The sequence below is a fragment of the Chrysochloris asiatica genome, unplaced genomic scaffold (assembly GCF_000296735.1).
Source record: "Chrysochloris asiatica unplaced genomic scaffold, ChrAsi1.0 scaffold00004, whole genome shotgun sequence".
In the NCBI taxonomy this organism is placed as follows: Eukaryota; Metazoa; Chordata; class Mammalia; order Afrosoricida; family Chrysochloridae; genus Chrysochloris; species Chrysochloris asiatica.
This window is the reverse complement of record NW_006408522.1, coordinates 31,119,968-31,131,847: the sequence shown is the minus strand read 5'-3', so window position 1 is coordinate 31,131,847 and position 11,880 is coordinate 31,119,968. Positions and strand designations below refer to the sequence as shown.

General features: G+C 38.6%; 1 protein-coding gene across 2 annotated transcripts in view; it reads left to right on the top strand.

Moving 5' to 3' along the window:
* The window catches only part of CTDSPL2 (CTD (carboxy-terminal domain, RNA polymerase II, polypeptide A) small phosphatase like 2), a 100,297-nt gene that overhangs the window by 47,147 nt on the left and 41,270 nt on the right, over positions 1 to 11,880 (top strand). For both annotated transcript variants that reach the window (XM_006831701.1, XM_006831702.1), the window contains exons 2-3: positions 4,470 to 4,679; positions 8,720 to 8,858. In XM_006831701.1, the coding sequence (XP_006831764.1) occupies positions 4,494 to 4,679; positions 8,720 to 8,858 (325 nt within the window). In that variant the 5' untranslated portion in view covers positions 4,470 to 4,493. The remainder of the gene's footprint in view (positions 1 to 4,469; positions 4,680 to 8,719; positions 8,859 to 11,880) is intronic.

Below are 11,880 nucleotides of genomic sequence, written 5' to 3'. Positions count from 1 at the left end.
ATGAGGAACCTGTACATAGACCAAGAAGCAGTTGTTCAAACAGAACATGGGAACACTGAATGGTTTAAAATTAAGAAAGGTGTACGATAGGGTTATAGTCTTTCCCATACTTATTTAACCTGTATGCTGAACAAATAATCCAAGAAGCTGGGTTCTATGAAGAAAAACGTTGCATCAGGATTGGAGGAAGTCTCATTAACAACCTTCGATATGAAGATGATACAATCTTGCAAGCTAAAAGTGAAGAGGATTTAAAATACTGATGCAGATTAAAGACCATGGTCTTGGTATGGATTGCATCTCAATGTAAAGAAAACAAAAATCCTTACCCACCACTGGACCAATAAACAACATTCTTATAAACGGTGAAAAGATTGAAGTTGTCAAAGGCTTCATTCTTGGATTAACCATCAACACTCATGGAAGCAGCAGCCAAGAAATCTAACCACATATTGCATTAGGCAAATCTGCTGTTAAGACCTTTTTAAAGTGTTGAAGAGCAAAGATGTCATTTTAAGGACTAAGATGTGCCCAACCCAAGCCATGATATTTTCAGTAACCTCATATGCATGCGAAAGTTAGATATTGAATAAGGAAGATTGTAAAAGAATTGATGCATTTGAGTTAATGGTGTTGGAAGAGAACATTGAAAGTACCATGGACTGCCAAAAGAACAAACCAATCTGTGTTGGAAGAATTATAGCCAGAGTGCTCCTTGAAGGCCAGGATGGCCAGACTTGTCTCTCTTATTTTGGACATATTGTCAGGTAGGACCCATCACAGGAGAGAGATTATCATGTTTGGTAAGGTGGAAGGTCATAGAGAAAAGAGCAAGACCCCCAGCAAGATGAATTGGCATAGTGACAGCATCAAAGGGCTCAAGTGTGGCAGTATTTGTTAGGTTAGCCTAGGACCAGGCAGTGTTTCGTTCTGTTGTGCATAGGGGTTGCTGTGAATCGGTACCGACTCAAGGGCACCTAACAACCAATACAGAATCATCAACTTAAAAATTAGCCTGTTAAATTTGGTTAAGCATTTCATTAATTCATCCTTAATGTGGTAGCATTGTTGTTGCTGTTGTTGTTAAGTGCCATCGAGTCGGTTCCGACCCATAGCGACCCTGTACAGGGTTTCCGAGGGTGTAAATCTTTACGGGAGTAGAAAGCCTCATCTTTCTCCCGCGGAGCGGCTGGTAGTTTCGAACTGCTGACCTTAAGGTTCGCAGCCCGATTCGTAACCACTACGCTACCAGAGCTCCTTAATGTGGTAGCATAGTGATTACAAATCGGTCTGTGAACCATGAGGTCAGCAGTTTGAAATTACCAGCTGCTCCACAGGAGAAAGATGAGGCTTTCTGCTCCCGTAAAGATTTATAGCCTCGGAAACCCTATTCAGATCACTGTGAGTTGGAATTGACTCCACAACACACCACCACTACCAATGTGATGGCTGGAACTGCCATCAAATCACAAGGTTGCCTTGGCAAGGCCAGACCAAATTATTTGGGGGGCCTTTTGTGGCTTGTGGGCTGGGCGTTCCCCACTCATGCTTTGTTGTCGTAAAGTGCCATTGTGTCGGTCCCAACTCTAGTGACTCTAGGTTTCGGAGGAGCGGTTGGTGAGTTTGGACCACGGACCTTGCAACAGACCCCATGGTCCAGTGCTTAGCCTATAGTACCACAGGGTGGCTTCCTGTAACTTCAGGAGACAAAGGAGAGAGATTCACAGTCATTACCCCAAATCTGATTTCTTTGAGGTGAAGGTCAGATAATCTTTCCGCGCACAAACCTTTCTACCAGTTTTGACCCCAGCTGTCCCTCCCTTGGCACTCTCTATTTCTCTGTGTGATTTAATAATCCATTGTAATGGCCACAGATAATTCACAGACAATACTCATGATTTATGGAGTTTATTAGGGAAAGTGGTGGTGGTGGTAGTACGCCTTGGAGTCGGTTCCTCTCATGTTGTTGTTCTTGTTATTTGCTGTCGAGTCAGTTCCGACCCATAGCGACCCTGTACAGGGTTTCCGAGGCTGTAAATCTTTACGGGAGCAGAAAGCCTCATCTTTCTCCTGCTGAACAGCTGGTAATTTCAAACTGCTGACCTTGAGGTTGGCAGCTTGACTTGGAATGACTACGCAACCAGAGCTCCTTGGAGGTATCTGTAGGATACTGCAAAACTATTGTTGTTTCCTTTATTAAGGAAATAACAGGTTACAATTCGGGATCAGGTACAAATCATGATATATTTTTCCTATCAGGACAGCTATGCTCCCAAACAGGCCTCTCTGACATTCAGTATCTTTAGCTCTGCACTGCTCAGCTGGTGTTACAAAGCTTTTTGCCCCACCAATACATGCTCGTGTTTGTAGGAACTACTCTTAACCAGGAAGCCTCAGTCTGAATGAAGGTGCTCAGCTCTTTGGCTCTTTGGATCGCCTTATCTATTGTAGAAGCCCAACGTGCCATCTTATGTACATGTGGTTCTGTTAACACTGTTTCACTTTTACCACTTGATGTCTTCAGTGTTAAAGCTCTAAGTGTTTCTTGGGTCTAGTAAACTCTTAGTACAGGGACTCTGGGTCCAAAGCACACTACTAGCTCTTTTTTCTTGATGATAGTGAGGTCCCTCTCTGTTCTGGGGTTGCCTCTCTTTTAAGCTTCTCAGGAAAACAAAACTGACCAACTCCCTCATTAGGATTCTGTATACCTTATTTGCATGATTTTTCACTAGAGGTCTCATTTTTGGGTACGTGGGGAGGTGGCAACTTAAAACTGAACATCATTTGTTTGAGGGAGGGATGTCTAGTTATTTGTAAAGGTATTTTGGAACTTTTCTGGTGGGTTCTTTTTTGTTGAAATGTTCACCAAGTATTTGTTGGATCAATGAGTGATTAAACAACATGGATGGAGGGAGCATACACAGAAGTGTCAAAGAGAGATTATATATGTATGACTGTAATTAAACAACATGGATGGAGGGAGCATACACCGAAGTGTCAAAGAGAGATTATATATGTATGACTGTAATTTGTGTATGATTCTTGGATTAGTAAAAGTACATCTTCTAAATCATTGAATGTCCTAAATTCTGGAAGTTTCTACATCTCTTAGTGTTTTGGAGTGCTGAATTCATTAGAATTGCTTGTAAATTCATTCTGTATTGTGAACCACTTACTAATCATTTACAGTTTATAGCCTTTTCTAATATTTTATTTAAGGAGCTCTGGTAGCGTAGTTATGACAAATCGGGCTGCGAACCTTAAGGTCAGAAGTTCGAAACTACCAGCTGTTCCACGGGAGAAAGATGAGGCTTTCTGCTCCCATAAAGATTCATAGCCTCAGAAACCCTGTACTGAGTCACTATGAGTCGGAACCGACTCCACGGCATATAACCAACCAACCAAATACCTTATTTATCTTGAGCCGTGTCTAGTACTTATCCTGCAGAGCCACAGTTGTTGTTAGAGCCACAGTACTCCTCACTTTATATCATAGAATATAAGATTTAAGAAATTGCTAGCAAAGTTACTTGGGATAGTATGTGTGTGATACTATGTGAGTCCTGGTGTGGCACTGTGGGTTAATGCGCTAGACTGCAAAGCTATTTGAACTGCAAGATCGGCAGTGCCCCTTAAAATATAGTGTTGTATTTCAGTCCTTGGGAAAACTGCTTGTGTGTTTTTTTTATAAATTTTATTGTGAATTGAGTGAAGGTTTACAGTCAAGACCATCCGTTTTACATTCAACAAATCATACGCTTTGTTTCATCTCAATGATTACAATCCCCTCCAGGCAACAAGTTATTCCGCTTCCTTCCTGTGGTTCCTACTTGCATTCCACCACCCCCTTCCGGTCCCTTCTCAACTTTGTCCTTAGGGAAATGTTGCCCTTTTGATTTTGAATGATGAACCATTCCATGGCGAGCATACCTTACTAGTGTTGTTGCCCCCCTATATACCTATCTACTGTTTGGTCTTGAGGGCGAGTCAACTTTCCAGATCTAGGAGCATAGTCTCAGGTTCCTCCAAGCTCTTTCTGACCAGTAAACCTGGTCTTTTATTATTATTAAATTTAAATTTTGCTCTATATCCTGTCCCACTCTATCCGGGACTCTCTAATATGATCCCTTTTAGAGAAAGAAGAAGTTGGTAATGGCACTGTGTAGCTGAACTTTTTTTAAACAAGAGATTTTTATTATATAAGATAGGCAGTACAAGTATTGATGACTGTCATTGGGTCAGCTCCTGATTTATGATGACCCCCAGTGTCATAGCGTATCACTGCTCCATAGGGCTTTCTTGGCTGGAATCGTCACAGAAGAGTTCAACAGGCTTTCTTCTGCAGAGCTGCTGAATGAGTTTGAACCACCAACCTCTGGGGTAGCAAATTGCAAACTGCTTACACTGGCCAGGCTTCTGTGAGTATACTAGATTTAATTTTAATAACTCTTGTTATTTTTCTCTTACAGTTTTACATGTTGCACCCATAAAAAATGAGACTGAGAACACGAAAAGCTTCTCAACAATCCAGTCCAATCCAAACACAACGTACAGCCAGAGCAAAGAGGAAATATTCAGAGGTTGATGATAGCTTGCCCTCAGGAGGAGAAAAACCACCGAAGAATGAAACCGGCTTGTTGTCTTCAATTAAAAAATTCATTAAAGGAAGCACACCCAAGGTAATGGTTTTACATTGTTCTTACATCATTAAAAGTGAAGTTTAGGTTTTTTCTGTAAGTATGTAAAGATGAAAAATCTGCTGTTGCTAGTGTCTGCTTTAAGAAGATGTATGTTTTGGGGTTATTTTACTTTTTACAGTATTACACGTAAAACATATAATGGAAGTTCAAGAAAAGCATTACTTTATTCCACTAAACTTACCCACTTAACCTTTTGTTCTTCAGCTGAGTATTATGGGAAGCAGAAGAAAAATTTCTTACTCTTTTTCTTGAGTTTCTTGTACTTAAAAAAAATGTTTTTTTTCTTGTATGACTTGGTTTTGCAATATATTTTTTCCCTTTAAATTCTAATAATCTTACAGTATATGTCTTTGTATTGATTGTTCTGGATCATTCTTATTAGGTAACAGTGTGTTGTTTCTATCTGTAATTTCAATTATATTTATCTGAGAGACACTTTCTAGTATTTATTCAGTTGCTCAGGTTTGCTTTTTTCTTTAAGGAGCACTGGCTTTTTTGTGTGTCTTTGTCTAATTTTCTTTAATTCTTTTCATTTCTATTTATTTCATTGTATTTTTGATTGCTTCTATGGTATATTGTTGTGTGCCATCGAGTCTGTTCTCACTCATAGTGACCCCATGTGATAGGAGAACTGCACCATAGGGTTTTCTTGACTAGTAATCTTTATGGAAACAAATGACCACATCTTTCTCCCATGGAGCCACTGGGTGGGTTTGAACCACCAACTTAAGTTATAATTATTGTGTTTATTCCTTCTATTTTAGTCTTTATTTCTGAAATGATTTTTGTCTTTTACTGCTATTTCTTTTGGTTACAAGTTGGACTGCTAACCTCAAGTTTGAAACTACCAGCCATTCCGCAGGAGAAAGAAGAGGCTTTCTGTTCCCTGTAAAGATTTACAGCCTCAGAATATATAGGGTCACTCTGAGTCAGAACCAACTCCATAGTAAGTCACCACCACCACCACCACCATTAATTCTTTCATTAGTGATAGCCCTCATTTCTGAGTTTTCCTAACTCCTGATACATTATTTTCTGAATGTGTTTGTGTTTTGAGATAGGTTTTAATTTTGCTCTTTTCTGTTTAATGTCTTTTTGATATTTTTCCTTTACCTGTGGTGGTAGTGGTTATATGCCTTGTAGTTGGATCCAACTCATACTGACTGTACAGGGTTTCTGAGGCTGTAAATCTTTATGGGAGCAGAAAGCTTCATTTTTCTCCCTCGGGAACACCTGGTAGTTTCAACTGCTGACCTTGAGATTAGCAACCTGACTTGTAACCAATATGCTGCTAGAGCTCCTTTCTTTACCTAGAGGTGTTATTTTTGTGTCTTGTGATTTTTATTATAATTTTGTGTAGTTTTTACTTCTGCATTTTATCAAGGGAGGCTTCATTTATGTGTGATTTGGGATAGCTTTTCTAATGTGTTTTGTTATTTTTGTAATGTATTGAAAAATACAAGGGGCTTCAAAAATTTCATGGAAAACCAATGCAAAGATAATGGAATTTTTCCACAAACTGTAAAAATCCCTCTCACACAATGAGTTACTGTTTTGAGTTTTCCTATCTCTTTATTAACCTCTAGTCTACATTTATCTGGAACTTTACTTTTCTTCTTCTCTACTGTGCCTGTCCAACTGAATTTTTATTTCACTCCTGTCAGTTTCTGCTCAGTGTGGGACCTGAGAGGAGCCACGGTTGGTCAATTTCAAGAGTTCATAGGCACTTCTCCACTGCAGTCATTTTAGTTCTCATCATGGATACCTTTGCTGTTCTATTGAACAGCACGTGTTTCTTCTGTTCTTTTCAAAGTCGCCTGCCGTGCTTTCTGAGAAATAACGTGGTAGCCGTTTCTAGGGTCTTTTGTTAACTTCTGCACACACATAGTTGCTTCCCTCTATATTCTTCTGCACTGGTGTTTATTGTACTCAAATGTTATGGCTATTGGTAGCTTGCTGTCATCCACATGCATTGTGGGGTTTGTGGGAATTACCTTGTCTCTGGTTTCGTTGTAAATGTTGCCTTTGGTATTTTGGTGACTCTTTAGTGCTCTGCCAGATACCTGGCTGGTGCAGACAGTTTACACTTGAGTACTAATACCAAGATCCCTGATGTGGTACTGTAGGATAAGCACTGGACTAGTAACCACAAGGTCAGTAGTTCACACCCACCAGCCATTCTGCAGGAGAAAGATGAGGCTTTCTTCTCTCATAAAGATTTGACCCTTTGCAGGGTCACTGTGTGTTAAAGTTGACTTGATGGTGCACCACAACAATTAACCTAAAGATTAACAGTTCAAACCACCCAGCAGTGCTGCAGACCTCACAATCTGCTTCTGTAAAGATAGCAGCCAAGAAAACTTTGAAGCAGTTTTCACTGTTTAAGACATGTAGTAGCCATGAGTTAATGTATTCAATGGCAACGACTTTATTTATTTTAGTGCTATGTCTGTTTTTACTTTAAGATACAAGAGATTTAAGTACTATGCCAACTCTACCACTTTCCCAGAATTTTCTCCTTGAAAGAATGTCTTAGAGGTTACTTTGAAAGCTACAGATTCCAGAGAAGACATTGTAGGACTATTCAATATAGTAAAATGGCTTATATAGTAATGTAGAAACCATGTTTCACCCTTTTTTTCCCCCTAAAATCATACCATATGTAAAATTGTCCGCAAGACAAGGGTTAGGTGATGAGTTGTCTTTAAGAATTGAAGTGTCATCAGTTGTTTGAATGCTTATATTGAAATAAGAATTTATTGTGAATTACTGTAAAATTTTGACTTTGATAATGTCTACTTGTGAGACATAAGCTCTAAAGTATTTGAATGTCTTCTTAATTGACTGTAAGCATAGGCTGCTCTGCTACAGTATATGGTTCTTCCACACATGAATTAACTTGTACACTATTGGGAAATAGGGGAATAATGCCAGTATAACATGGCCTGTTGGTTTCTACATGCTTTTTCCTAGTCAAAGGAATTTTTAATAATGGGAGTTGAATTTTATACTTCATCAGGAAAGTGAAAATTCCTGCTGTTTGGCTTCTGTACAAGCAAAAGCTCTTTCACCTTTTTTTCTTTCAGAAGAAAAAAAAAAAGATCAGGATTCCTGTTGATGATTTAAAAATGCAAGGGAATGGCAAGCATTAGATTTTTAAAGAATTTTGTTGAATTAGGTCACTGAGGTACTATCCTGTTGTAAAATGCTATATTGTTTTTGTTGGAATCACCTAAAATTAGAAAAATTACTGGATAGAAGTAAAATTCTATACTGAGTAGTATTAAGTAGAGAAATTACTCCTGTTTAACAAGAATATTGGTTATATACATAAAACAGCAAATAGTTATAAGGCACAAGGAATTATAAGGCCATATAGAATAATATAATCTATCATGTTTTATAGGACTTTAAAACTTGGTGTTAATTTCGACAATTATAGTACTGGTTTTGACAGTGGGTGTGGCAGTGGCAGGTCCTATTCTTTTTGTGTTCATTTGGCGCTATGGGTTAATGTGCCAGACTGTAAAGCCATTTGAACTGCAAAGTCGGCAGTTGAAGCTCACCGCTGCTCCCTGGAAACACTATATAGGGTCGCTGTGGGTCAGAACTGACTCAGTGGCACTTCACAACAACAACAATATGCCAGCAAGTTCCAGTAGAACTCCAACCCTGAGTGCACAAGGAAGCAAACTATGCTCTTTACAGCAATTCTAAGATTAAGGGAAAATTGCTTAAAATTCAGAACATATTGTATGATTCAATACCATGGGAAATTTAATGGATCCTGGGGAAAGAATATAAATTATGGGGATGCTGTAATTATATTTATGTATTATAAACTGCATTAGAAGATACTCTCAAAATACTGTCAAGTTCTCCTGTATTTTCTGTTACTCTTGGATACTGATTACATTTGTTTCTCCAGGATTATTATACCAAATTAATCATTTTTAAGATGTGATCTATAAGGCAGAATTATATGCTTAATGAATGTGTTTTTTCTCTTACATGTTAAGGAAGAGAGAGAAAATCCTTCGAAACGGAGTAGAATTGAACGTGATATAGATAATAATTTAATCACATCAACACCAAGAACAGGAGAAAAACCTAACAAACAGATATCTCGAGTAAGACGGAAAAGTCAAGTAAATGGAGGTTTGTTAGTATTTTCCTGTTTTTAAAAATCCACTTTGATTAATTAAAATAAGGGTAGAACATTTAGAGTTACTCTGTTTACCATGAAAATGTATATGAAAGAATATTTTTCTCTAATAAATTGATTTCCTATGATAGCAATTGAGACAATCGAAATATGCACAAAGAATTTATTTCTGGATTATGAAATTTAAGAACTCATAGGGAACTTGGATCGCTCAGGTACTAGTTCTCAATTGGGGCGATTTTTGTGGCCCGTGAGACATTTGTCAATGTCTAGAGACCTTTTAAGTTGTCACAACTGATAGAGAATGGGGCTTTGTTACAGGTATCTAGCAGGTAGAGACTAGGGATGCTGCTAAATATCCTATAGTGCATAGACTATCCCCCAAGAACAAAAAGTGACGCTGCCCAAATGTTGGTAGTGCTGTTGTTGATAAACTGTATTTTAGGTCATTACTGTATGACTGTTACCACCCTTCTGTCAGTTTGTCATACTGTGGTGACTGTGTCTTGCTGTGATACTAGAAGCTGTGCCACCAATATTCTAAATACCAGTTATGTCACCCATGGTTTTAGCAGAGCTGTCAGACTAACACATACCAGGAAGAAGGAGAGGTGAACTACTTCTAAATGTTTAGCCACCGAAACCTTTATGAATAGCAGTGGAAAATTGTCAGGCATACTGCAGGTGGCACTAAAAATATGATAGGAGAAATGCTGCCTCCTCAAAGTAGAGTTGACCATTATGACATGAATGAAGTAAAGCTTTCAGGACCTTCATTTGCTCAGGGGGCACAACTCAAAATAAAGAGAAAGATCTGCAAAAATCCATTAATAATCAGAACAGGGAATGTACGAAATATGAATTTAAGAAAATTGAAAGTTGTCAAAAATGAAATGGAACACATGGAGATCAATAATATTAGACATTACTGTGTTGGTGCTGTATGCTGTCAAATTGTTCCCAATTCATAGCAACCCTGTTAGGGTTTCCAGGAGTGGCTGGTGAGTTTGAACTGCCAACCTTGTGGTTATGAGTCCAATGTTTATCCGACAGTTGACCATTTTGAATCAGATAATCATGATTTACTATACTGAGAAGCACACAATAAAGAGGAATAGCATCATATTCGTTGTCAAAAATAATAACATTTCAGTATCCTTGAAGTACAATGCTACCTGAGATAGGATAATATCCACACGCCTTTAAGAAAGGAGCTCTGGTAGCTAGTGGTTACGAATTGGGCTACGAGCCGCAAGGTCAGCAGTTTTAAACTACCAGCTGTTCCGTGGGAGAAGGATGTGGCTTTCTGCTCCCATAAAGATTTACAGCCTCAGAAACCCTATGCAGGGTCACTATGAGTTGTCGGAACCAACTCCATAGCACATAACAACAACAACAACATAAGAAAGACCAGTTAATACCACTCTTATTCAGATTTATGCACCAACTACTAAAGCCAGTAATGATGAAATTGAAGAATTTTACCAACTTCAGTCTGAAATTGAGCAATCAAAATGTATTGATAATTACTGGCATTTGGAATGCAAAGGTTAGAACAGAGAAGAAGGATCAGTAGTTAGAAAATATTAAAAATATGATTATTGACTTGCAGTACTGAAGGATTCTGTGGGCAAAATGTTGAGTGATACAGAAAGCATGAAAAGAAGATGGAAGGCATACACAGAGTCACTGTACCAAAAAGAAATGGTTGGTATTCAACCATTTTAAAGAAATAACATAAACCAGTGGTAATGAAGGAAATCCAACCGGCACTGAAGCAAGTGAAAAACAAGACTCCAGGAATTGGTAGACTACGAATTGAAATCTTGCACACACACACACAAAATGATACAGCACTGGAGGCTTTCCCTCAACTATGCAAAGAAATGGAAGATAGCTACCTAGTCAACCTACGTAAAAGTTCCATATTTGTGCTCATTCCAAAGAGATGTGACCCAACACCATGTGGAACTCATCGAACAATATCAATATCACACTCAAAATTCTGCTGAATGTAATTCCAAAAGTACATCGACAGAACTGCCAGAAATTCAAACCAGATTCAAAAGAGGATGGAGAAGTACAAATATCATAGGGCTCTTTGCTGGAAACACAGAATATCAGAAAGTTGTTACTTGTGCTTTATTGACTGTACCAACTTTTGACTGTGTGGATCATGGCGTAGGCCATGGATAACATTGTGAAGAATGGGTATTCCAGAACACTTAATTATGCTCTATGAGGATCTTGTACATTGACAGTGTACAGAACAAGGGGATACTGGATGGTTTAAAATCATGAAAAGTGTGTGCCAGGGTTGTATTCTTTCACCATACTTATTCAATCCCTATGCAGAGAAAATAATCTAAGAAGCTGTATTTTATTAAGAACACGTTGTGGCATCAGAATTGAAGGAAGACTCATTAACAGCCTGTGTTATGCAGGTGATACAACCTTGCTTGCTGTGAAGAGGATTTAGCTTACTTACTGATGAACAACATCAAAGACTACAGCCTTTAGTATGGGTTGCACCTGAATGTAAAGAAAACTGAAGTCCTCACCGCTGGACCAATAAATAACATGATAATTGGAGAAAGGATTGAAGTTATCAAAGACTTCATTGTGCTTGGAACCATTATCAGTATTCATGGAAGCATCAGTCAAGAAATTAGATGGCATATTGTGTTAGGCAGATCTGCTGCACAAGACCCTTTCAGAGTGTTGAAGAGCAAAGATGTCAGTTTAAGGACTAAGATGCACAAAGTGGAGGAGCAGTGAAAAAAGAGGAAGACACCCAAGGAAATGGATTGGCACCATGACAGCAGCAATGGGTTCACATGTAACAGTTGTGAGGAAAGCATACGTCTGGGCAGTGTTTTGTTCTATTGTGCATAGGGTTGCTATGAGTTGAAACCGACTATAATAAAATGTGCAGGGATTTGGAGTTAGAAAACCAAAAGGGAAGAACACGGTCAGTATTTCTCAAGCTGGGGGAACTGAAGAAAAAATTCAAGC